The following is a 26,679-nucleotide window of genomic DNA, read 5'->3' on the forward strand; positions in this document are numbered from 1 at the left end:
CTATGATAGATATAAGTTGGTCTGTAACCAAGTCACAAAGGAGATTAGGCAGGCAAAGGCAGACTATGAAAAATCCTTGGCAAAGGATGCAAAGAAAAACAGAAAAGAGTTCTTTACATACTTGAACTCGAAAAGGAAAGGGATGAATCAGATTGGTCCACTGGATATTGATGGTTCAACAGTTGAGGATCCTGCTCAGGTGGCTAACAATCTAAACGAGTATTTTGCATCTACATTCACGCATGAGGAGTTATTCAGGAAGGAGAATGATGTAGGTAAAGTAAACATTGGCAGTGAGCTGGATGATTTTGTAATAACTGAGAGGAAAGTGGAGGAGAAATTGTTGATAATAAACATAAAAAAAACACCTGGAGTGGATGGGATCTATCCAGTTATATTAAAGGAGGCAGCAAAGGAAGTAAGCAAACCCTTAGCCATAATTATGAGAGCTTCCTTGGACTCAGGGGAGGTACCTATGGACTGGAGATGTGCAAATGTGACCCCAATTCACAAAGGAGGTTCAAAGGCTGACACAAGTAATTATAGACCTGTTAGTTTAACTTCTGTTCCAGGTAAATTAATGGAGGCACTGGTTAAAGAAGCACTGCAGGATCATCTAGACAAGAATTCAGTTATAGCTCAGACGCAGCATGGTTTTGTTAAGGGCAGGTCTTGCCTGACCAATTTGATTGGATACTATGATGTAGTCACAAAAGAACTGGATGCAGGGAATAACTTTGATATTATATATTTGGATCTTAGAAAGGCTTTTGATACTGTTGCACATGGAAGACTGCTGCACAAATTGGAGCAGTGTGGCATTGGAGGCAAATTGCTGCTATGGATAAGGGGATGGTTGAGTGGCAGAAGACAGAGAGTGGTAATCAATGGACACTGCTCAACGTGGACTAATGTTATTAGTGGAGTTCCTCAAGGTTCAGTGTTGGGTCCGTTGTTGTTTTCGGTGTTTATGAATGATATTGATGATGGGGTATCAAGTTTAATGTCCAAGTTTGCAGATGATACAAAGGTTGGCAGGGTCGTTAAGGACAATACTGACACTATGCTGCTGCAACAGGATCTGGACAGGTTGAACAGATGGGCTGAGAGGTGGCAAATGAGGTTTAACATCGACAAATGTAAAGTGCTGCATATGGGAAACAGTAACCCCAGAGCAACATATCAACTCTGCGGTACTACACTGACAGTGGTGGAGAATGAAAAGGACCTGGGGGTAATTGTGCAGGCAGATATGAAGTTCTCTGAGCAGTGCAGACAAGCTGCAAGAGTAGCTCATGGTGTCTTGTCAATGATATACAGGAATTTTTCTAGCAGGGATAAGGAGGTGATTATTCCCTTGTATAAGGCAATGGTAAGGCCACATCTTGAGTACTGTATACAGGTCTGGAGGCCTCATTTCAAGAAGGATGTAGAGCTGCTGGAACGGGTACAGAGAAGGGCAACAAGATTAGTAAATGGAACAAAGGGTTGCTCTTACGAAGAAAGGCTTAAGTTTTGCAAATTACAGAGTCTGGAGACTAGGCACCGGCGAGGTGATCTGATAGAGGTGTATAAGGCTTTGAATGGTTTGAGCATGCTCAATGCCAATGGGATTCTTCATCTTTCTCAGAATAATCACCTCAGAGGGCATAAATTCAAATTGAGGAAGGACGGATGTCGGATAGATGTGCGGAAATTTGCCTTTGGCCAGCGGGTGGTTGGTTGGTGGAACCGACTTCCATCACTGGTTGTTGAAGTTGATAGCCTAAACAAATTTAAAGCTCAACTGGACAGGTATTTCGAATGAACGGAGGGGTGAAATGGGAGTGGGTTTTTTTTTTTTTTTTTGTTTTTTTTGGCTGATGCTGAATAAGCTTGCTTTCTTGCATCATATGCCTCTGCTAATGCTAATGCTAATATGACCTCAACAATGCTCCCCCCAGAATATACACTACTTGGGCTCCCTCTAGTCTCTATCTGGCAGAGAAGAGGCAGCGAGTGTATACACTAGCTGATCCAGATGTCTCCTAGGCATTACCAGTTTGTTCAGTCCTATGGACTGTCTTCGAGCCAGCCTATGAACACCATTTTTGAACTGTACCCTCAAAATATAAGGTAGATTGGATTTTGCCATTATGTCCATCATTATGTCAACTTCAAAATCATGAATCAACATATGGATTTTATATTAAAAACTCACAGGAATATTTACCAGTATAGTGTGCTTTCAACCATTAGTCTGTGATATTGTCACAGCCATTCTCTCGGATATGACAAACAAGTTGTACTTGCTACCTGGATGTCTAAAACGCTGATGGAACTAATATTCAGGTGACATTCAAGTCAAGTGGACCCAATTTCGATGAAGTCTGGATGGTCTGTGACAGCCAAATCCTCTGCATGCACCTTCATGATGGTGGGACTGTTAGTAATCCTGGGTATAACCTCCATGCACAACCACAGTGGGTAATCACCCAGGTGTGAACCAATGTAAGCAGGGGTCGAGGTGTGGCACCCACACCACATGGAGGAATGCCACCCCCTCTGTGTTACAAGGCAATACTAGGTGGTAGATGACTCTCATCAATGGGTGCAATACCACAACTTTGCTTATTGGAGGCTTGAAGTTGTGGAACCCATGTTTAATCTCCAGAGCTAAGTTCCGGTCAACCCTTCCCCATCTCCTCCATCATGCAGTACTGATGACTTTTGAGGTTATGATGAACATCATGAATAGATCCAATCCTCCTTACATTTCGAGAGTACAGCTCTAAAACAGTGTTCGCAGGCCGTCCGCTAGTTAGTACACTGGACTAAAAATACAATGGACTGAACCTATTGGTAACTCTTTAGGGGCTTCCGGATCAGCTAGTCTATAATCTTGCTACATCTACTCTGCCAGATAGTGACTGGAGGGAGTGCAAGTAGTGTGTATGCGGGGATGGGGGGCATTGTCGAGGCCCCGTTATGTCGAGGATCTGGGTATATTCTTACCATGTATACACCATATACAAAAATTTCATTACTTCATAAAGCATGTCCCCCCACTTTTTCTTGCTATTCAATACACCATGAATTGTGAAACTAATAGAATAAGCTTATCTGCAAAAAGATCTAAACCTCTCAAACACTACCTAATTCATTTTGCAAATATACGTGGTCTCAATTCTAATCTCAGTGATGTCTATTTCCACTTGCAATCTGCCAAACCCCATGTACTTTTTCTGACAAAATCTCAGTTATCGGTTGATTCAACTACTGCTCATCTCAGTTGCCCAAATTATTCGCTGTATGATTCCTTTCACCTCAGAGGTGGTACTTGTGCATATGTCCCGTTCTGATATTCCCTGTCAACGACTTGGTGGGTATGAGATTACATACTGTGGGTGTGCGAGTACACGTGAACAGGCGAAGTTTCTACGGCTCCAGCTAATAGAGAAGTTTTTGCTTTTTTATTGACTTAAATTGGCATATTAATTTATTTTTTAAAGTTGCTTCATATTCCTAGTAACAATGCTTTAATTTAATTTGAATTTAGATAGAGATTTTGTAGGTTATTACTTAGTATCGGTAAGGGTATCTAATCCACATGTTGGACAAGTTTTGCAGCTCCTGCGAATGCTAAGTTTTAAATTATATTTAGCCGCTTTATTGACTTAATTGTTAGATTAAATTATTTTCTATAAGTAGCTTATAGACCTAGTTAAGCGGTGTGGTTTATTTTGAATTTAGATAGCGCAATTTGGAAAGTAAATAATACCTCATGTCTGTAGATTTACCGTTCCGCCATTGTTATATGATACGTGTGCACCGAACTAGCTAGTGTAAGGTTTAACGGAAAACTAGATAGCGAGTAGAGTAGTATCAATTAATAAGTAAAATTTATTATTCTTACTGAATTGTACTTTTTTAACTAAATAAATATAGCGACCTAGTTTTTTAACAACATAAATTAATACATATAAGTTGACAGGGGATAAGTAAATCATATAACGTAACTCAGAGATAATATTCAACACTGAAATACATACACAGTCGATTCCGATTATTTGTGACACATCAAGACTAGTGCATTTTGGCCCAATTAAGTGTCTGCCCCAATAGTTTCACATAAATAGTTAAAAATACAATGGACCAGCTCAACAATTGGCTCACTGTACAATCAAATCACATTACGATAGACTCACCATAGTAAAGTACCATTCACTATACAATATGTAGTAAGCGCCGGTCAATTGTGATCACATTTGTGGATAGAAGTTTAATTCAATTAAACAGCGATTCTAATTAGCAATAATATCACCAGACAGTGCAGGTATGCTTATGTATACTTAATGTGATTTCACGTTATTAACCTATTCCAAACACTTAACCCTGCCCAATCAGTTTGCATTACCACAACTGTGCTGTATATATATAATTAACCCCATAAATATTATAACTATTGTGAGCTGTCCCTTAAAATCTTTATTCACACAATTAAATTTTTGAAATTAATACCTTATATTTAAAATATGTATAACAGATATCAATAAACTGACAAACCTACCTTGTATTGGGTTCATCTAATATCTCTATGGATGCCAATTTTAACTGCTTTTCTGTATTGATTAATTCATGTTTTGCCAAAAATCCACTTTGTATTTCATTAAAATTCCATATATATTTAGCAACAGTAGCAGTTGGTACACATACTTCCCTTATTGATGTAATGTTCTTATATGACTTTTCTACTGATATCAAATAATCCATCATTCCTTTATAAACTACGAAGATAATTCCTTTCGCAGTAATGTGCTTTAGATTAATATTGCTAGGAAATAAAAGACAATACTCTAAATGAGGCTGAATATTACTAAGAAATGAAAGACAATATTCTAACAGAATTTCTTCTATACATTGCAGATTTGCAGGCACCACTAATTCTGCTTCACAGTTATTACATTCCTTTTGTTTATTGTTTTTAAAAGAAATAATATCGTCACATCCTTTTTCAACTAAAATTGGTCCTATGGTTTTCTCAGTATTTTCTACTATATAACTGCTTCTATTAATCAGCAAGTTGGATTCACCGCTATTCATGTTTTTCTGTACTATCAACTCTTCTGTTATTTGCTCAGGAAGTTCGTTAATTTTTTTTTGTTTCTGTTTGTTTATTTTTTTCTTGTCAATACTTTTTATTTCAACTAAACTTGACATTATTTCTTTAAACTGACTTCCTAGGATTTCATCAAAACAAATGTAATCAGTATTCTTTAAATAATCCTGGGGATAATCTGTGTAATTTTCTGATATTTCTTCTTTTAAAAATGAGGTCTCATTACTTTCTGATAGTAGTAAAATTCTTTGCTCTTGAATTGTCAAAAAAGGGGTGGTTGTAACAGTTTTAAAAGATTTTACACACTCATGATTTTTCAACAAAATTCCTCCATCACTGTTAATTTCTTTAATAATTTGTGTATGAAATGCTCCTTCTTTAGTTAAATCATAATACTTTAAATTTGATTCTTCAAAAATAGCAGTAGTTTTTAATGATATATTATTTTCAAATAGATAAGCTTTATCTATTTCTTCTTTCATTTTCTTTTGCAATGTAAGATCTGTTGAATTTTCACTGTCCAACATAATTTTTCTTTTGCCTAAAGATTTTTTTGTAATTTCATGTTTTATGTGATTAATTTTGTTCTTGCTAAAATTAAATTCACCATCTTTGATATTATAGACAATACATGCACATTTTATGCTTTCAATGGAGGTTTCTTTTAAATCTATGTGAGTGATGTCCAAATTGTTTTCTCCCTGAATTTCAAGTTCTTCATAAATTTCAATTTTCAAATAATTTTCTTCTTCTTCTTCTGTCATGTCTTTGTTTTTCTCATGCAATGCAATATCAGACAATTTTGGGGCATATCTGATTTTATCTTTCAAATCACTGTTGACATTTCTGTAAAGAAAGTTGTTGAAATAAGGAAACTGACTCCTCTTTTTTAAGTTCTTTTTGCTTTTATTTTGCTGTTGAATAATGTTAATTTGATAAATGTCCTTAAAAGACTTTTTACCACTGGAAAGATCTTTTATACAGCCTTGCTTTACAGGCATAGTAATTGCTCCTTTTAACTTTAACAATGAAATGTGTTCTCCATCATTTGCTCTACTCCCCTCATCTTGTGTCTCATGTGTATTTAAATATGGAATACTACCAGTATTTTTTTTCTCTTGATTAGACATCTTCCTGATATACATTTGCTCCAGAACACTTATATATGCTTTTTCCAATTTATGATTTTCTTCAGCAACATTAAAAGAAACAGCTGCTATTTTTATTACTTTCATCTCTTTTTCTTTACTATTCCCATTAATGTCACTTACTTCACATTCTTTATCTACAAATGTAGACTTTATTTCCTTTGTGTTGTATTCATCTTCTGTATTTCCAATAATTTCTGTACACTGCATGTTGTTCAAAGAGGAAACCAGTGTTTCTGTCATTTCTTCTTTTACATTACAATCTCCAAGGTTCCCAATTATATTTGATACTTGAGTGCTCAAACTTGATTTCTTCTGTTTATGAAATTTATTTAAAATTTTCTGTGACTCTGAGTTATGACCCAATTCTACCCAATTAAATTCTTTTTTATTACTAGAAGCATTGATATTTTCATCAGAGGCTGCTAGAAATTTTTTTTGTCCTTTATCATCTTCCTTCAGTTCAAATATTTTTGAAATTGGAACATGCATCATATCTTGTTCGCCAGTTGTTTCAAATAGTGCACTTTCTGCGGGAGCTTTTGTATTCCCTTCAGAAGAACTTTGGTATTTGATTTTAAATTTTTCTTTTTCTTTCATTTCTTCCTTCAATTTAACTTTTTTTGAAACTGGAATGTGTACCATACGTTCTACATTACTTTTTTTAAACAGTGCATTTTCATCTACATGCTCTTTATTTAAAGGATTGGAATTTTTTGAAACTGGAATGTGTACCATACTTTCTACACTACTTTTTTTAAACAGTGCATTTTCATCTACATGCTCTTTATTTACAGGATTGGAATTTGAAGCTTCTAAGCAAGCATTCTTTTCCTTGCTCTCACTAAAAACATTATCAATTTTTAATTCATGGCATGTTTCTCTCTTCAGATTTATCATACGTTTCTTAAAGCATAAAATCCCAGCAGTGTTTTCCTTATCATTATTTTTGACAGAAACTTCTTCAGTCGGAGAGAATTTTATGTTAGCAGAATTTGTAATGTCCTCTGTCTCTTTACTTTTTTCCTGATATGCAGAATGCACATGTTGGTATTTTTCTTTAGAGTCACCAAATTTCTTTGATAACAAAATATCATAATCAGTAACTGAAGTTTTTCTGGATGCACTAATATAACTTTCATCTTTCTCAGAAGGTTTACAAATTGTATCTCCTAAAGTGTGTACTCTTTTTGTATCACTTAGTGCATTTTGATTAATTGATTTCTGATTATCTTTTCCATCCATTAACATATTTTGGGTTTCATTTTGCAAGCATAGGGGAATGTTACTTTCAAATTCACTATTTACAGTTTGTCCACCTTCAAATTCTTTGGCTTGATGCAGTAAAGGCATAAATGATCTCTTCTCTTTATAATCATTAGGCTCTTCTGATGACAAGGAATCATAACTACTGTCTGTACTAGATACGTGGGAAACATCTCTTCCATCATCAGTAAGTTTGCTTGTTAACTTCTTTTTAGAATTTTTCAGGGCTAAAACAGCTGGATTAAAAAAAAAAAAGTTAAGCTATGTGAGAATCATGCTAATGGCTACAGCAAGAGAAATTAAATCCACTCCCTTTCTAGACAATAACTTACTATACTATACACTCAAAAGTATAGCATAATATGTTATTTTTAAAACAACCACACTTTTAAAGAAAATGGATTATGTATTAATAAATAAAATTTATTAATACATAATCTAGGAGCCAACTTTTTACCTTAATCCTTAATTTAATATAGAATGCCAGATACTCTTTTTACCTTAATGGGGTAAGCCAGAGCTGCTTTTTCCAATTTAAGAAAAATATATATGAGCAACATGAATGCCAATTTATGAATTCTTCAATTATTGTGTTTCTGATTGATCTGCATCATTAATTGTTTTATTATTGAAGAAGTGTGGCCATAAAAAAATAAAAACCAAGCATTTTCATAAGCCTATTCATACACATTAGTTATCTCATGTTGAAAAACAAGAATTTAAAATTAGTTGCATCTTAACCCTCCAGTTACCAAAGCAGGCTACATTACCACTTGATCCATTAATCTCCCAACTGGCTTACTTCAAATGTTGTCTCTGTCACCCAGTGACAAACCACTAAATGCAGCACATGAGAGATTGGATTTTAGTTTCTTTCAAGTTTCACTTGTGAACAGTAAAGTTAATGCCTAAATGCAGGTACTTTTTAACATGTTAAAAAAATAAAAAAATCCAAACCGTGGACTAGTATTAGTAATGGCCATATGGTGCAAGGAAGCCAACAGCCAAAAAAAAAAAAAAAAAAAAAAAAAAGGGGTAAAATAATAATAATAAAATTACATTTAATAAATAATAAATAATAAAAGAAAAGGAAATAGACAACCTATGTATTTCCTTCCTCCTGCAGGTAACTTCAATCCTTGAACCCTTAATTTCATCAAACTATCAGCCCCAACCACCCATGTAGGTAACTTATTCCAGTAATTTATAACTCGCTGGCTAAAATAAAACTTCCTACAGAAAGTTCCTGCTTCCGACTATTCACATTATTCACAATGTGAATATTCCATGAATTATTCACAATTGTGTTCATAATATATTGAAAATAAAGGGTAGCATCAAAAAGTCAATAATTTAAAATTTTTTCATGCTGATTTTAAGGTTGTAAAATGGCATACCTGATCCCAAGGTGTATTTGCAGAAGCAAATTTGTTCAAATTTGTTTTCTAAGATTCTTCTGGTTCAGTCACTGTACCATTCAATCCAATCCCACATTGCTGATCTACTCAAGCCAGACATCTACCTAATCTCAGCATATCTCAAGATCTTCATGCTGAAACAAGGAGGTTATATTTCCACAGAATTATGACAATACAGAAGTAACAAAAAAAATTATGAAATATAGGGCATGGCTATGAGGGGCCCATGACAATGATATTCTGGGCTCATGAAAATAATATTTCAGACCACTTGATCATAGGTATAGCTTAGCTTAACCATACTTCAGACCATTAAGAGCCCATTTATAGTCTAGACCATAAACTTTTCTTGGTCTTGATCACTATCTTCTCCAAAACATTATTGCTGGAATAAGGAATTTTGGCAAGAAATATCCTCTAGGCATTCTTAACACACTCACAATGCAATCAAATATATATCCTAAACACATCACTCTGGATAATGTGTAATATTAATTGACACTGTATTGGACTTATGTGCTGCATTCTACATTAATTATTTTATTATTTTATTTTTTTGGCATCTCAGATTTCATAGTTGTAACTTTTTTGGACACAAATGTATTTATCTACGTTTGGTAAGTTACACTATTACAGAGGTGATCTGTCACTAAAAGAACAAGTGAACATTTGCTCTTTATATTTTATTTCAAATCTAGGGTGGGGAGGAGGAGAAGAAAGAAAACAGAAGGTGAAAAGAGCTAACAATCAATTGGTTTATAGATTAACAAGATCAGTATTTGAAATGCTATAATTATTCTGGAAACTAATTATAAATAATTAGGCTTTCAATATTAAAGGCCCCATTATACAGAAATTGAACGAAACTCTGTAAATCTAATAAAATCTAACCATCTTTAAAATAATCTCATGAGCAAGGTCAATGGAACACAGACCCTGAAGATGAATACAGTAAACTCCCATTATCATACTCACACTTATTTTGCTATCCCCCTTTTAGTACTCTTTATTATTATTATATATTAGCCATATGGTGCAAGGAAGCATGAGGCTTTTGCTGAAGCAGTCAAAAAAAATTTCGAAGTTACCATGAGAGAGAGAGAGAGAGAGAGAGAGAGAGAGAGAGAGAGAGAGAGAGAGAGAGAGAGAGAGAGACGTAGAAGGGAATCACCAGGAAAGAGAATGATGATGAGGATATCCATCTGAGGACCCTGGGTGTGCCAAGCCCATACTCACCGGATGCGAGCCCCTGGGATTAGTATTCTTCTGGTCCCCTGCTTGATTCTATGAAGTGGGGAGTAGGGGTGGCCAGAAGCAGTATAATGGGAGTTTACTGTATAGATAATTAATGACACATGACCAAAAACCATAACAACAGATTCGCCATATGGTAAGCTGTGTCTGAAAATTGTGGTCTGTGTGATGATAACTGTGGTTCTCTTAATCACAACTATTTTATATAAATAGATTAAACTACACCATATCAAGGATAGCTGAAGTACACATTCATCCTATTTTTTTTATTATTTTTTTTTTTAATGTAAACCCCAAACACGAGAGGTGCTAGAAACTATAGTACTTAGTACCGTGCTCGGGTTGGAGAATGAGAAGACGAAAGAACGTATTTGTTGACTTGAACTTCTGTAGACTGCAATTTTCAGGAAATATGTATGAAGGAAGGTTGTTCCAGAAAACAGCAGTTGAATGAATAAACAAGGAAGATAAAAAGTTGATTCTGTGGGTTTGAAGTCGGACAGTAAATGGATGTTGGCGGCACGTGTGCGGACTGTTTTGAAAGAGAGAGCGGGAATTATAGAAGCCAATTCTGAAGAACAGTGCCCATTGAAGTATCTGTAGAAGAGGTATGCAGCAGAAACAGTAGATCTATGAGACAGCGAGTGGAGAGACTCTGTTAGAGATGTCATTAATTAACCTAACTGCCCTCTTCTGAATGGAATCAAGAAGCCTGAGGGAGGTTTTTGAAGCACCACCCCAGATGTCGGAACAATACTCCATGGCAGGGCGGATTTGCGATTTATACAGAGTGAGCAGCTATTTAGAAGAAAAGTAACGCCGAGAGCGAAAAAGAAAACCAAGTTTTTTAGATGCAGAAGAAGCAATATTTGTAATGTGCTTGTGCCAAGAGAGATTAGAAGTCAGGGTAATCCCCAAAAGAGATATATAATTTTGCCTAGAAATCGGAGCGTCACTAAAGATAAGCATAGGAGCAGAAGAATCCTTTTTGCGAGATATAAGACAGGACTGAGTTTTAGAAGGGTTAAAATCAACTAAGATGTCTTTGTCCCACTGGAGAATTACCTGAAGATCGGTATTTAAGGAATTAGTAGCAGATTTCCGAGAAGTTGAAGCTGATTGAGCAGGACAAGGTTTCTCAAAATGGAAAGTGGAATGCAATGCACTATCATCGGCAAAACTATGGATAGGATTTCCAGTCAATGGAAGAAGGTCATTAATATACAAGAGGAAAAGAGTGGGGGAAAGAACTGAACCTTTGGGGACACCGGCATCAGTGGAGAAGTTAGAAGACAGAAAGCCATCTACCATCACCCTCAGTGAGCAAACTGGATAACCAATTACTAAAAACAGTTGGCAAACCATAAGATGGAAACTTGTTTAGAAGACCTTTATGCCAAACACAATCGAAAGCCTTCGAGATGTCAAGAGCAAATACTTGTGTTTCACCGAAACTTTCCATTGAATTAGTCCATAAATGGATAACATAAGCCAGAATATCACCAGTGGATCGACACAGACGGAATCCATACTGGCGATCGTTGATCAGACGGAAGGTTTCTAGGTAGTTTAAGAGTTGGCGGTTAATTGATTTCTCAATTACTTTAATTGGATGATATTACTTTAATTACTTTAATTGGATGGGAGGGATTTGTCACCCTTTTTAGGAACTGGCTGGATATGAGTAAATTTCCAAGCAGAAGGAAAAACACCTTTGGAATAAGAAAGTGAAAAAAGGCGGCAAAGAATAGGAGTAAGTTCAGGAGCACAGGTTTTGAGAACAAGTGGAGAAATACCATCAGGACCTGGAGCTTTCTTAGCATCAAGATTCGTCAAAATCCTGACTTCCATTTGACGGAAGACCACAGGAGGCATTGAATGGAGCGTGTGGGGAATGGTGGCAGGTGTTTTACCAAGATCATTAATACATGATCTTGGTAAAAGCAGCCCTATTGAATGGAATATTCAGAGTGAGCATGTCCATATGAGCTGAAAGAAAACTGGGGTGCTAGCAGGTCAGCTTTATCATTGGCTGAAGTGACAACAGAACCATCTGGTTGGGACAGAGCTGAAAGAAAACTGGGGTGCTAGCAGGTCAGCTTTATCATTGGCTGAAGTGACAACAGAACCATCTGGTTGGGACAGAGGTGGGAGCAGAGATGGGCAAAAGTTGTGGCCAATAGCTTCGGCAAGAGACCAGAATGCTTGACTACCATTAGGGCAAGAAGCAAATTTTCTACTCTTAGCCTGTTCAAACTCTAGTTTGGACTGATTAATAACTGCTTTACAATTGTTGCAAGCTTTGGTGTAGGCAGAAAATGAAACTGAAGAATTAGAAACAAGCCAATTACGATATGCAACATTCTTCTCTTGAACAGCTTTAGCACATTTATTGGAAATCCAAGGTTTAGATAAAGGATGAGATTTTAAAGTGGAGTTATTGCAAATTAGTAATTGCAAAAGCCTCAGCATCTCGACCAGCTGGGTCGGTGTGACTAGAAAATGGAAGCCAGCTGGAGTTGTGAACATTAAAATCACCAAGGAAAATTACCTCACTGTTAGGAAAGTTGGACCCGAGAAAGTCAAGTTGCAAAGAGAGGAAGTCAAAGAGCCCCAAGTGATTAGTGGAGTTGGGAGAACGGTAGAGACAACAGATGAATTTGACACAATGAGGTAGAGAGATTTTAAGCCAGAGAAGATCAAAGAGAGGAGATTCCATATTGCCAAGTCTCTGACAGGAAATATCAGAATGCATAAATGCACAAGTACCACCTTTGAGGCGAAAGGAATCATACAGCGAATAATTTGGGCATCTGAGATGAGCAGTAGTTGAATCAACCGATAACTGAGATTCTGTCAGAAAAAGTACATGGGGTTTGGCAGACTGCAAGTGGAAATGGACATCGTTGAGATTAGAATTGAGACCACGTATATTTGTGAAATTAATTAGGAAGTGCTTGGGAGGTTTAGATCTTTTCGCAGATAAGCTTGCTCTATTAGTTTGACAATTCATGGTGTATTCAATAGTAAGAAAAAGTAGGTGGGACAATTCTGTATGAAGTAATGAAATTTTTAGATATGGTGTACACATGGTAAGAATATACCTAGATCCTTGACATAACGTGGCCTCGACAATGCTCCCTGCGTACACACTACTTGGACTCCCTCCAGTCACTATCCGGCAGAGTAGAGGTAGCAAGATTATACACTAGCTGATCCGGAAGCCTCCTAGAGAGTTACCAATAGGTTCGGTCCGGTGTACTAACTAGAACACCGTTCTAGTTAGTACACCGTGAACACCGTTTTAGAACACCGTTTTAGAACGCCTGTGAACACCGTTTTAGAGCTGTATCCTCGAAATGTAAGGAATATTGGATCTCGCCACAATGTTCATCCTAACCTCAAAAGTCATCAATCATACTGCATGATGGAAGAGATGGGAAGGGTTGGTCAGAACTTAGCTCTAGAGACTAAACATGGGTTCCACCACTTCACGCCTCCAATAAGCAAACTTCTGTATTTTTCAACTTTCACCTGCAGCTTTATGTTTAGTCCCAAATTTCTTCTTTTTTTTTTTTCCTGTTTTTGAAAAATGTCATACCATGTGTCTGGTGTGTTTGCAGTGCCTACAGGAAACCTTAACCTGAGTACCCTGCACAAGTTTGGCTTATAGCTGCAACCCAGAATGTAATTTCTGCATTTTCTACATCTCATGTTTATGTTTGTGAGTGTTGCAGACTGGCCTCTATGCTACCATGGCAACAATCACTTGCAAAGCTGATCCCTGGTACTTGCCACAATGAGGCAGACTAGGTTCTGTTGATTGTATTGAGCTGCCAGGAGTACCAGTGGCAGATCATTAATATCATGATGGGGTTTTCAGTATGGAAAGAAACAGAAGAAAATCAGAGATGTTGGAGTGGGAGGGGAAGATGATATAGTATAGTGTAGTTTGACTAGCAACACTGGGAGTTTCCCTCAACTCTATGAAAGGGAAGAGGATAGTAAGACGGGGGAGATATTCAAATAGCAGAAGGAAGCAAGAAGGGTGAAAATTATAGGGAACAGGTGATCATTTCTTCCCATCCACTGGGGGGAAAGAGTGCCCAGGAGGTCAGCAATCATCCTAACTCCAGATGACTGGAGATTTGCAAGCAGCCCTATTGAATGGAATATTCAGAGTGAGCATGTCCATATTTAGCATTAGCATTAGCAGAGGCATATGATGCAAGAAAGCAAGCTTATTCAGCATCAGCCAAAAAAAAAAAAAAAAAAAAAAAACCCACTCCCATTTCACCCCTCCGTTCGTTCGAAATACCTGTCCAGTTGAGCTTTAAATTTGTTTAGGCTATCAACTTCAACAACCAGTGATGGAAGTCGGTTCCACCAACCAACCACCCGCTGGCCAAAGGCAAATTTCCGCACATCTATCTGACATCCGTCCTTCCTCAATTTGAATTTATGCCCTCTGAGGTGATTATTCTGAGAAAGATGAAGAATCCCATTGGCATTGAGCATGCTCAAACCATTCAAAGCCTTATACACCTCTATCAGATCACCTCGCCGGTGCCTAGTCTCCAGACTCTGTAATTTGCAAAACTTAAGCCTTTCTTCGTAAGAGCAACCCTTTGTTCCATTTACTAATCTTGTTGCCCTTCTCTGTACCCGTTCCAGCAGCTCTACATCCTTCTTGAAATGAGGCCTCCAGACCTGTATACAGTACTCAAGATGTGGCCTTACCATTGCCTTATACAAGGGAATAATCACCTCCTTATCCCTGCTAGAAAAATTCCTGTATATCATTGATAAGACACCATGAGCTACTCTTGCAGCTCGTCTGCACTGCTCAGAGAACTTCATATCTGCCTGCACAATTACCCCCAGGTCCTTTTCATTCTCCACCACTGTCAGTGTAGTACCGCAGAGTTGATACGTTGCTCTGGGGTTACTGTTTCCCATATGCAGCACTTTACATTTGTCGATGTTAAACCTCATTTGCCACCTCTCAGCCCATCTGTTCAACCTGTCCAGATCCTGTTGCAGCAGCATAGCGTCAGTATTGTCCTTAACGACCCTGCCAACCTTTGTATCATCTGCAAACTTGGACATTAAACTTGATATCCCATCATCAATATCATTCATAAACACCGAAAACAACAACGGACCCAACACTGAACCTTGAGGAACTCCACTAATAACATTAGTCCACGTTGAGCAGTGTCCATTGATTACCACTCTCTGTCTTCTGCCACTCAACCATCCCCTTATCCATAGCAGCAATTTGCCTCCAATGCCACACTGCTCCAATTTGTGCAGCAGTCTTCCATGTGCAACAGTATCAAAAGCCTTTCCAAGATCCAAATATATAATATCAAAGTTATTCCCTGCATCCAGTTCTTTTGTGACTACATCATAGTATCCAATCAAATTGGTCAGGCAAGACCTGCCCTTAACAAAACCATGCTGCGTCTGAGCTATAACTGAATTCTTCTCTAGATGATCCTGCAGTGCTTCTTTAACCAGTGCCTCCATTAATTTACCTGGAACAGAAGTTAAACTAACAGGTCTATAATTACTTGTGTCAGCCTTTGAACCTCCTTTGTGAATTGGGGTCACATTTGCACATCTCCAGTCCATAGGTACCTCCCCTGAGTCCAAGGAAGCTCTCATAATTATGGCTAAGGGTTTGCTTACTTCCTTTGCTGCCTCCTTTAATATAACTGGATAGATCCCATCCACCCCAGGTGCCTTTTTTATGTTTATCCTCAACAATCTCTCCTCCACTTTCCTCTCAGTTATTACAAAATCATCCAGCTCACTGCCAATGTTTACTTTACCTACATCATTCTCCTTCCTGAATAACTCCTCATGCGTGAATGTAGATGCAAAATACTCGTTTAGATTGTTAGCCACCTGAGCAGGATCCTCAACTGTTGAACCATCAATATCCAGTGGACCAATCTGATTCATCCCTTTCCTTTTCGAGTTCAAGTATGTAAAGAACTCTTTTCTGTTTTTCTTTGCATCCTTTGCCAAGGATTTTTCGTAGTCTGCCTTTGCCTGCCTAATCTCCTTTGTGACTTGGTTACAGACCAACTTATATCTATCATAGGCTTCCATGCCACCCATTAATTTGTATGTATCCCATGCATTTTTCTTCTCTACCACATGTCTCATTAGTTCATCTGACAACCATTTAGGCCTAAACCTTGAACAATATTTCTTAGTTGGTATGTAAAGCCTGGTAGCCTCCAAGATTAGTTCCTTGAATGCTTCCCATTTTGAGTTTGCTGTTGGTAACATCATCAGTTGGTCCCACTGTATAGAATTTAAATACTGTCTCAGACCATCATAGTCGCCTTTACGAAAACAAAAACCCTTCCCTTTACCTCTGATGGTAGTTACCTCCTTGAGTAAATCCCACTTCAACACACTGTGATCACTGCCACCTAGTGGTTCATTTATCTGCAGGTTCTTAATGCATGAAGAATCACTACTGATAATCAGATCAAGAGTATTGCTCCCTCTTGTTGCCTCACGAACATGCTGATGTAGAAAACAATCATCCAATAAATCCACAAAAGCCTTGCTAGTGTGCGAGTGACCAACCCACAAATTCCAGTCAATATCTGGGAAATTAAAGTCCCCCATTATAAGACTCTCTGATTTACTGGCCCACTCTATTTCCCTGTACAACATCTTATTATACTCATCAGAGTCATTAGGCCTATAGCACACTCCTACTCTCAATTTTGATTTCCCTATGCTTATGTCACACCAAACTGACTCGACACTGCCCTGTCCATCGATGTCGACTGGCTTCACTTCCTTGGACTTTATGTGTTTCTTAACTAATAGCATAACCCCTCCTCCCCTCCTGTCCTGTCTATCCTTTCTATACACATTGTATTCCCCAAATTCCAGTTCCGCATTACTTATATCTGTGTGACACCACGTCTCTGATATCCCAACAATATCTGCCTTTGATGTTTTGAGCAATACCTCAAATTCATCAAATTTATTTACCAAACTCCTAGCATTGGTGTACACGCAGGTATACATGCACCTGTTTCTATTCTTAGCTACCCTAACACAACCCATGTGTTTACTTGTACCGCAATGACTACCAGCAGTCTCTGAAATATCCTGCATCCTGTTTTTCAGACTTCTGCTCATTTCAATAGAAGCAGTGCAAGAATCACTTCCACCTCTGCGACTGGCTACTGTTAATCTATTAGTCCTTGTATCCCCCCCAACTAGCAGTTTTCCGACCCACCTAACACTGCCTCGACAGCATCAGCAAAAATTCTTGCACCCTTTCTATTTAAGTGTATCCCATCCCTGTAGAAGCAATCTCTCCTGTTAACAAGTACAGTCCAGGCTGAAAAAAATTCTACCCCTTGAGCCTTGCACAATCCCTCCAGGGCCGAATTGATCGACAAGGCTCTCATCATATACTCCCTCCTATCGTGTCTGGGCAGAATTGCAGACACTTTCAAGTTCAACCCTAATTCACGGCTTTTTTTCAACAGTGACCTGTACTTGCTAAGTAATTCCGCCGGTCTCCTACTCTTAATATCATTAGTGCCAACGTGTACAACTATATCACCTTTTGTGCCCTTAAAAGATGATATCCGCTCTACAACGTCATCAACCTTTGCCCCTGGCAGACATACCCTGGTCCTATTCCACCTATCCTTTTTACAAAGGATGTTCCCCGTTTCCCTGACAATAGAGTCACCAACAACTACTAGTTCCTGTGGGACCAGCGCATTCTGCCTAGGGGGCTGCTTCTGTGTTGCCTGATGACCAAGTGCAAGCTCTGGCGTTGATGTGGGCAGCTGAGAGCTTGATGGGCCCCTCAATTTATTTCCTTCGAGGGCATCCACCCTGTCCTTCAAGCTCTCATAAAGGCCCATAACAACGCTGAGTTGTCGCCTGATTTCCTTGCACTCCTTACATCGTGCACACACAAAGACATCCCCCTTGGCAGTATCATGTCCCGTACCCGACTGCTCCGCAAACATCAAGCAAACAGTGCATTTTAATAGACTGTGATTCAGAGGGCAACTGCCCCCCTCAGTTCTCCCCTGAACCACAGCACTCCCATTAGCTTGAGCCTTTTGCTTTGCTGCTCTGGTCAGAGTCATGATTCATGATTCATAATTCATGATTCATATGGCAATTCCATGCTAGGTAGTTGGTGAGTTTTTTTTATTTTTTATCTGCACCCTGAGAAAGGTCACCCAGAGAAAATCCTACTCCAGAATCTGGAGATTAGTAGGATGAATGGGTGCACCATCAATATTGCACTCTGGAACAGGGACAACTGTGTCTAGGGTCAACAACAGGGTTTTTAAAGAGCATGGGCAACAGAGGAGCATTTAGGAAACTTCTCCAGGTAAAGGCAATTCACTGAACTTCCTTGTACATTTGATTCAGGTCTATGTCCACAGGTGGTGGATCAGTGAAAAGAAGTCAAGTTATATCCCCACAGGTGAAGTTCCTGAGGGCCAGCTCAGCCTTCATGAGATTGAATGCTTTGTGCCTGGATCTGTACAGGAGCATACCTAGAGGATGAAAATCAAGGAAGAAACCATTGAAGCATGGTACTTGCATGTACATTAAGAATGAATTGGGACCTGTTTGCCAAAATTTTGACAACATAATCTGCAGATTGTGGCATGGTGAAGATATGCCAATATGTTGTCATAATCTATAGGGATATCAGCGACGTGGTGTCACTGAGATATAAGGGATTGAATATGGGGAGTACAATGTGCACAGATAGGAGAAGAGGGGGGGGGGAGGGCTTATTCTCTCAGTTAAGAAGTATATTATATCTAAGGCAGTGCATTGAGTAGAGTCAATTTTGTGTGAAATAAGCACTAGAAAATGAAAATGAAAGTGAGTGTTATAATTCATTGTGATGAGTATATTGAACAACTATGCAGAGAAATGACAACATAATCTATCCCTATAGATTATGTTGAAAAAAATATTACTAAAAAATATTACGTCTTAACATAATATTTTTTAAGTTTCCAGATATTGACAGGAGCTTGTGGTTGGTCACACACATTAGCAAGACTATGGATTTATTGGATGACTTTTTTTAGCAGCATGTTAGATAGGCAACAAAATGAAGTAATACTATTGACCTGATTATCAATGAAAATATTTCATGCATTAAGAATCCGCAAGTAAAAGATCCACTGAGTGGCAGCGATCACAGTGTACTGATGTCGGATGTACTTAAAAGCAAAATTACTGTCATGGGTAAATAGAAGAGTTTTTGCTTTAGTAATGGTTACTACAGTGGTCTCAGATAGTTTTTATATTCTATACAATGGGACCATCTGATCATTATGTTTTGTCCCATATTAGTTACTTTTATTTTTACTGTTTCTGAAAATGTCATATCAAGTGTCTTGTATATTTCCAGTAACCATGGGAAACCTTAATCTGAGCAGTGCCCTTAACTGGTTTGGCTTCTAGTAGTATCACAGGTGTATTTTCTGGAATGCAGAAGTAATCAGGGAAGTAACTGCAGAAGCAACTAAGCTTTTCATATTAACTAAAAAATACTGTTCCAGGCTTCGACCTAAATGGATGTCAGATGAAGTGATGAGATATATGGCAGGGTTTAGTCTCACCTGCCCTAATCTCAGGAGCACTAACAGTCACTTGCCCTAATTGCATATGCCCTATGAATGCTTGCCATAATCACATATGCCCTAATTGCATCCCAACGGTAAGGGGGTGCTATTGTCAGTTTCCCTAAGCAAGTATATAATTGCGTAGTGCAATCCCTTTTACTCTAATGACCTTTTACAGGGAGTTGATGAGCAAGTGTGGTAATGCACTCCCTTCCCCATGTTTCCATCTGCGTTTGTCGACCAAAGAATTCATTAAAATAGTAGCCAAACATCAGCATGATGTTGGCTGTTTACAGCAGGAGATAATGCCTATTACGGTTATTATTATATTACATTACAATTATAAAATAATTATTACTATATTATAATATTATCATATAAGACATTATAATATAAGACCATTCGAGATTAACTAGAGGAAACTTGGGAAGGAATCATTTGAGAACGTCCACCACACCACAAGATCATCCTTCATATGAAAAATGTGAAGAGCTTATAAAATACTTCGAAAAAAATTGGATTGGACCAGCTGCTCACTTTCCACCAGCATGCTAATTTTGGTCCTCGGACAATAAATCATGTGGAAGGAAGGAATTAAGCCTTAACTAAATCTGTGGTGCACTATCATATCAATATATGGAAGATGATTACCCATTTAAAAAAAAAACAACAAGCTAACTTTAAGAGCATATTAGGATTAGTAAATGTTGGAAATCTTTCACCTCATAAAAACTGTAAATATGAGGGCATTAAAAAGGAATTAATAAAATTAACAGCAGATAGACAAAAAGGGGACATCGATTTACACACTTTTGTGCAAGCAGTTGGTTCTTTTCTTCCACTAAATGATTAGTATAATTTAAGCTTTAATAATTTTTATTTGTATTTTAAACTTGTGTTTATTTCTTTATTTGATATCAAAACATTTATACACAGGGGATGATTGTATGTTAGGCTGCATCTTGAGTACTGCATAATGACACCAGGTCTCATTTTAGGAATGACGTAGATTTGCTGAAACAGGTACATTGACTGACATCAAGATTAGTGAAGGGAATGAAAGGTTTACCAAGAAAGGTGTAAGTTCTGCAAATTGCAATGTCTGGGGTTTATGGCATACTTTTTCTTGCTTAGACATAAATTCAAATTGAGTAAGGATGGTTGTAGGATAGATGTGCTGAAGTATGTATTCAGCCAGCAGGTGTGATTAATAGTTGGAACAAACTTCCATCTTCTATTTTGAAGGTGGATAAATTAGTGAATAATTTGGAGGTTTGAATAAATTCAAAGAAGAGCAGAGGATGGACAGATGATGTAGGAGGGGCAGATGCTTTATAAGCTGGCTTTCTTGCATCATTTGCCTCTACTAATATCAATCTCATGAATTCTAGTCATCTCCTGGTTCACTAGGCTGTTAGGTCCAATTCATCATTATTGATCTTTGCAAGAATTTTACTATTAGTTGTTGGGTCCTTAATCTGAATTTCCAGGTCCAGTGGTATTTTTACAGTGATCACAAGCATAGCAGGGGCGGAAGCTGTCCTGCAGAATCCAGTGAATTGGAACAGCATTTTGCTTGCATGAGGTATTTCAGCAGGGTTTGTTTAGTTGTTTGTTTACACAGGTGCCAGTATCATACATTCAGGGATGGTACTGGCACCTGTGTGGATATTCATGCTTGGCATGATCTATGGTACTGATACCTGTGTAAACAGAAAGATACATTTGTAGAATAGGTTGAGAGTATGGCTCTTAAGTCCTAGTCTCTCCTGTAACATGATTTTTGAAATGTGTGCCTTGACCTTTTCTTTGAGACGTTGAGTGTGTAGGATGAGACAGCTTTTAAACAAACGTAAACCCTGAGCTGAATATCATCATTCTTCTCTTTCTTGGTGATTCCCTTCTACTTTTGACTCTTGTTTTCTATCTCTCTCTCTCTCTCTCTCTCTCTCTCAGAAATTTTTTTGGTTGGTGCAGCAAAGCCGCAGACTTCCTTGCACCATATGGCTAATAATAATATCCTATTTCATTATTACAGTATCAGATAGACAGAGGTCAGGTCATTCTTCCTGTCTGTAGCATCTGGCAAGTGTTTTCTGTGGAAATTTGTAGTTTGTGTATGCAGTGCCATTGCTCTAGTTACATTGTTCATATCAGAATGTATTTGGAGGCTTACTAAATTTTGCTCTGGATTACCTAGGCCTTAAGGACCAATAAGTCTGGCATTGTGAAAGTATTAAAAAGTCGGTTTATGGTGAGTAAAAGGCTATGCAAGTGAGGCTGAGACATGCAAAATTACTGATTTCGAAATTACATATGACTGTTTATTAGAAAATCTTTCAAGCCTAAAGGCAAGGCTCTTGGAATTAATGGTTTATACCCAGTAAATTTTGAGGGAAGTGGCAGTGCACTAAACCACTGAGGTTAATTATGAGATCACTGGATGTGGGAACAAGTCCTTTAGACTGAAGATATGCCAACAGATTGCCAATACACTATACTACATAGGCAGTTTTATGAGTAATGCTGTTCACTACAGACTGTTTAAGTCCTTGGGTGGAAGGGAAAATCACAGAGGCAATGTTTAAGGGTGCAATTCAGGGACATATCCCCAGGGGCTCAATGGTGAGTATAGGCTTGGCACACCCAGGATCCTGAGATGGATATCATCATTCTTCTCTTTCTTGGTGATTCCTTCCTCTCTCTCTCTCTCTCTCAGGGTAACTCAGAAATTTTTTTTTGGCTGGTGCAGAAAAAGCCTCAGACTTTCCTTGCCCCATATGGTTAATTGAAATAATAATAATAATTTTGATAGAAATGGCATTCTGAAGAACATACAACTAACTATATATATAGTTAGTTGATTGCATATACGTGGTTTAGCTTATATATAAGCTCGACCATGTTGGGATTACTGGCAAGGTTCTAAGATGGACTGCAGGGTGGTTGCAGAAGGCAAGGGGCAAGAGGGGATAAATGGATATTCTTCAGATTGGTGTAATTATCAGAGTGAGGATCCCAAGGTTCTTGGACCACTTACTACCCATTGTTTCTGATTTTCAAAAATGACATTGATGAGGAGACAGAGGTTGCAACGTCAAAATTTGCAGATGATATAATGATTGGGAGAGTCATTATTGATCAGTGCTAAGCAGTGCTCCTTCACAATTACTTGACTGGGCTTCAATGATGCTCAGAAATGTGGCAGCTACGTTTTAATGAAGCAAAATGCAAGGTCTTACATTTTAGAAACCCAAAAATAACTCTGAGAGTTATGATATGGACTAATATGAAGTTTTCTGAGTAGTATAAACAGGCAGCCAGGAAAGCCCACGTTATCCTATCAATCATTTATCGAATATCCTGTAGAGTTAGGGAGGCCATAATCTCACTGTATAGGCAATTGTTAGACCACATTTGGAATACTGTGTCCATGTATTGAGACCTCATCTGAAAAATTACAGTGAGCTCTTGAAAAGATTCAAAGACAGGCAACTCACATGGTGAGATTGGCAAAACAGCAACCACACAAGGAAAGAATTTTATTATGTGGGCTAAAGAGCTTGGCAACCAGGCACCTCAAAAGAGACCTAATTGAGGTCTATAAGGCTCTGATAGAGACTAGAAAAGCAAAATTTTCTGTGTTATAAAGAATTCCAGGAATAGGGGCCATAAATTAAAATTACAGGAGAAGATGTTCATGCTAGACTACAGGTTTCTTTTACTGATACGTCGTTGATTACTGGAACAAGTTGCCTTTGCAGATAGTTGTGGTGATAATTTGAAGAAATTCGAATGTCAACTGGATATTTATCTACATGAGGTGGGAAGCACATATTTCTTATATACTGTTTACATATAAAAAAAAAAAAAAAATATATATATATATATATATATATATTTTTTTTTTTTTCCTGATGGTGTATAAAGCCTGTAGCTTCCTTGGACTATATGGCTAATAATAATACTACAGGGCAATTAAAAAAGAATGATACACTTTCATATACGGTCCTTGAGACTGTCACAGAAAACCTCAAGGACAGTATCAATTCTCTCAGATATGCCAGACAAGCTGTACTTGCTACCTGGGAGTCTAAAACGAAGAAGAAACTGATATTCGGATGACACTCAAGTCCATTGGACCCAATTTCGGTGAAGTCCAGATGGTCTGTGACAGCCAAATCCTCTGCTAGCACCTTCATGATGATGGGATGGTTTGTAATCCTGGGTATAACCCCCATGCAACAAGCACACTGTGGATGACCACCCAGGTGTGAACCAACGTGAGCAGGAGTCGAAGTGTGGTGCACACAACACACGGAGGAATGGCAACCACCCGTTTTACCAGGCAATAACAGGTGGTAGATGACTCTCATCAACCGGTGCAATGCCACCATTTTGCTTATTGGAGGCTTGAAGTGGTGGAACCCATGTTTAGTCTCCAGAACTATGTTCCGGTCAACCCTTCCCCATCTCTTCCATCGAGCAGTATGACTGGTGACTTTTCAGATTATGATGGACATCATGGCGAGATCCAATCTTCCTTACATTTTGAGGGTACAGCTCTAAAACGGTGTTTGCAGGATGGCCGCTAGTTAGTACATCGGATCGAACCTATTGGTAACTCTTTAGGGTATTCCGGATCAACTAGTGTATAATCTTACAACCTCTACTTTGCCACACAGTGACTAGAGGGAGTCCAAGTAGTGTGTATGCGGCTGGGGGAGGGGCATTGTCAAGGATCTGGATATATTATGTGTATGTTATATTCAAAAAATTACATTACTTCATACAGCAGGCCCCTCCACTTTTCTTACTATTAAATACACTATGAATTGTCAAACTAACAGAATAAGCTAATCTGTGAAAAGATCTAAAACTCCTAAACACTTCCTAGTTCATTCCACAAATATACGTGGTCTCAATTCTAATCTCAACAATTTCCATTTCCACTTGCAGTCTGCCAAACCCCCATGTACTTTTTCTGACAGAATCTCAGTTATCGGTTTATACAATTATTGCTCATCTCAGTTGCCCAAATTATTCGCTGTATGATTTCTTTCACATCCAAGTAATCTTTCTACCTCATTCTGTCAAATTAATTTGTTGTTTCTACTGTTCTCCCAACTCCACTAATCACTTGGAGTTCTTTGACTTTCTCCAGTCCAACTTTCCTAACAGTGAGGTAATTTTCCTTGGTGATTTTAATGTTCACAACTCCAACTAGCTTCCATTTTCTAGACCCAGCTGGTCGAGATGCTAAGGCTTTTGCAATTACTAATGACCTTCCACAGATTCTTTATTTACCTACAAGAATATTGGACAATCCTAACCATACAGCCAACATGCTTGATCACTTTCTCATAAACAACCCTTCTAAGTACATGGTCGAAGTGAGTGGTCCTTTTTCCTCAGTGAGTAAGAGGTCCATTTTCACCTCAGATCCCAACTTGGCTATTGTCTCTTCTCCAATGGAACCTTTATTTCATGCCTAATCCTAACCTCGTGTTGTTTGCCATTACTAGAATGCAAAATGGGATGACATGCGAGATTTCTTTTCTACTTTTCCTGGGTTGGACTACTGTTTCAAAACTTCTAATGTCGACATTTGCTCAGATTGAGTCAGTGAAATTATTCTTGTAGGAACGGAATCCTTTATCACACACTGCACTTTAAAATCTCGTCCTTTATCAAAACCTTGGTTTTCCAATAAATGTGCTAAAATTAAAATTAGTTGCATATAGTAAATGGCTTGTTTCCAATTCTACAGTTTCATTTTCTGCCTACACCAAAGTTCCCGACAATTGTAAACAGTTATTAATCAGTCCAAACTAGATTTTGAACAGACCAAGAGTAGAAAACTTGCTTCTTGCCCTAATGGTAGCCGAGCATTCTGATCTCTTGCCAAAGCTATTGGCCGCAACTTTTGCACATCTCTGTTCCCATCCCCGACAAAACCAGATGGTTTGTTGTCACTTTGGCCAAGGATAAAGCTGACCTGCTAACATCCCATTTTTCTTCCAACTTGTGTATTAATGATCATGGTAAAATATCTCCCACCTTTCCCAACACAATCCATTCAATGCCTCCTTCTGCCAAAAGGATTTTGACGAATCTTGATGCTAAGAAAGCTCCAGGTCCTGATGGCATTTCTCTACTTGTTCTCAAAACCTGTGCTTCTGAACTTACTCCTGTTCTTTGCCACCTTTTTTCACTTTCTTATTCCAATGGTGTTTTTCTTTCTGCTTGGAAATTTGCTCATATCCAGACAGTTGCAAAAAAGGGTGACAAATCTCTTTCATCCAATTATAGTCCCATTGCAATTACTTCTACCCTTTCTAAAGTAATGGAGAATTCAATTATCTGCCAACCCTTAAACTACCTAGAAACCTTCCATCTGATCAACGATCACCAGTATGGATTTTTGCAGTGTTGATCCACTCGTGATATCCTGCTTATGTTACCCATTTATGGACAAATTCAATGGAAAAGTTCGGTGAAACAGAAGCAATTGCTCTTGACATCTCAAAGACTTTCAATCATGTTTAGCATAAAAGTCATCTAAACAAGCTTCCATCTTATGGTTTGTCAACTGTTTTTTGTAACTGGTTATCTAGTTTTCGCTCTGACTACTCACTGAGGGTGATGGTAGATGGCTCTCTGTCTTCTAACTTCTCCACTAATGCTGGTGTTCCCCCAAGGTTCAGTTCTTTCCCCCACTCTTTTCCTCTTGTATATTAATGACCTTCTTCCATTGCCTGGCAATGCTATCCATGGTTTTGCTGATGATAGCAGATTGCATTTCACTTTCCATTTTGAAAAACCTTGCCTTGCTG

The 26,679-nt window shown here is 38.1% G+C and overlaps 1 protein-coding gene across 1 annotated transcript in view; it reads right to left on the reverse strand.

Annotated features, from left to right (window-relative positions):
- The window catches only part of dtr (defective transmitter release), a 675,513-nt gene that overhangs the window by 72,374 nt on the left and 576,460 nt on the right, over positions 1–26,679 (reverse strand). The window contains exon 9 of the mRNA XM_090385868.1: positions 4,550–7,748. Within this exon, the coding sequence (XP_090241994.1) occupies positions 4,550–7,748 (3,199 nt within the window). The remainder of the gene's footprint in view (positions 1–4,549; positions 7,749–26,679) is intronic.

This window comes from Mastigoproctus giganteus, chromosome 12 (genome assembly GCF_048544385.1).
Source record: "Mastigoproctus giganteus isolate SK-2022 chromosome 12, ASM4854438v1, whole genome shotgun sequence".
In the NCBI taxonomy this organism is placed as follows: domain Eukaryota; kingdom Metazoa; phylum Arthropoda; class Arachnida; order Uropygi; family Thelyphonidae; genus Mastigoproctus; species Mastigoproctus giganteus.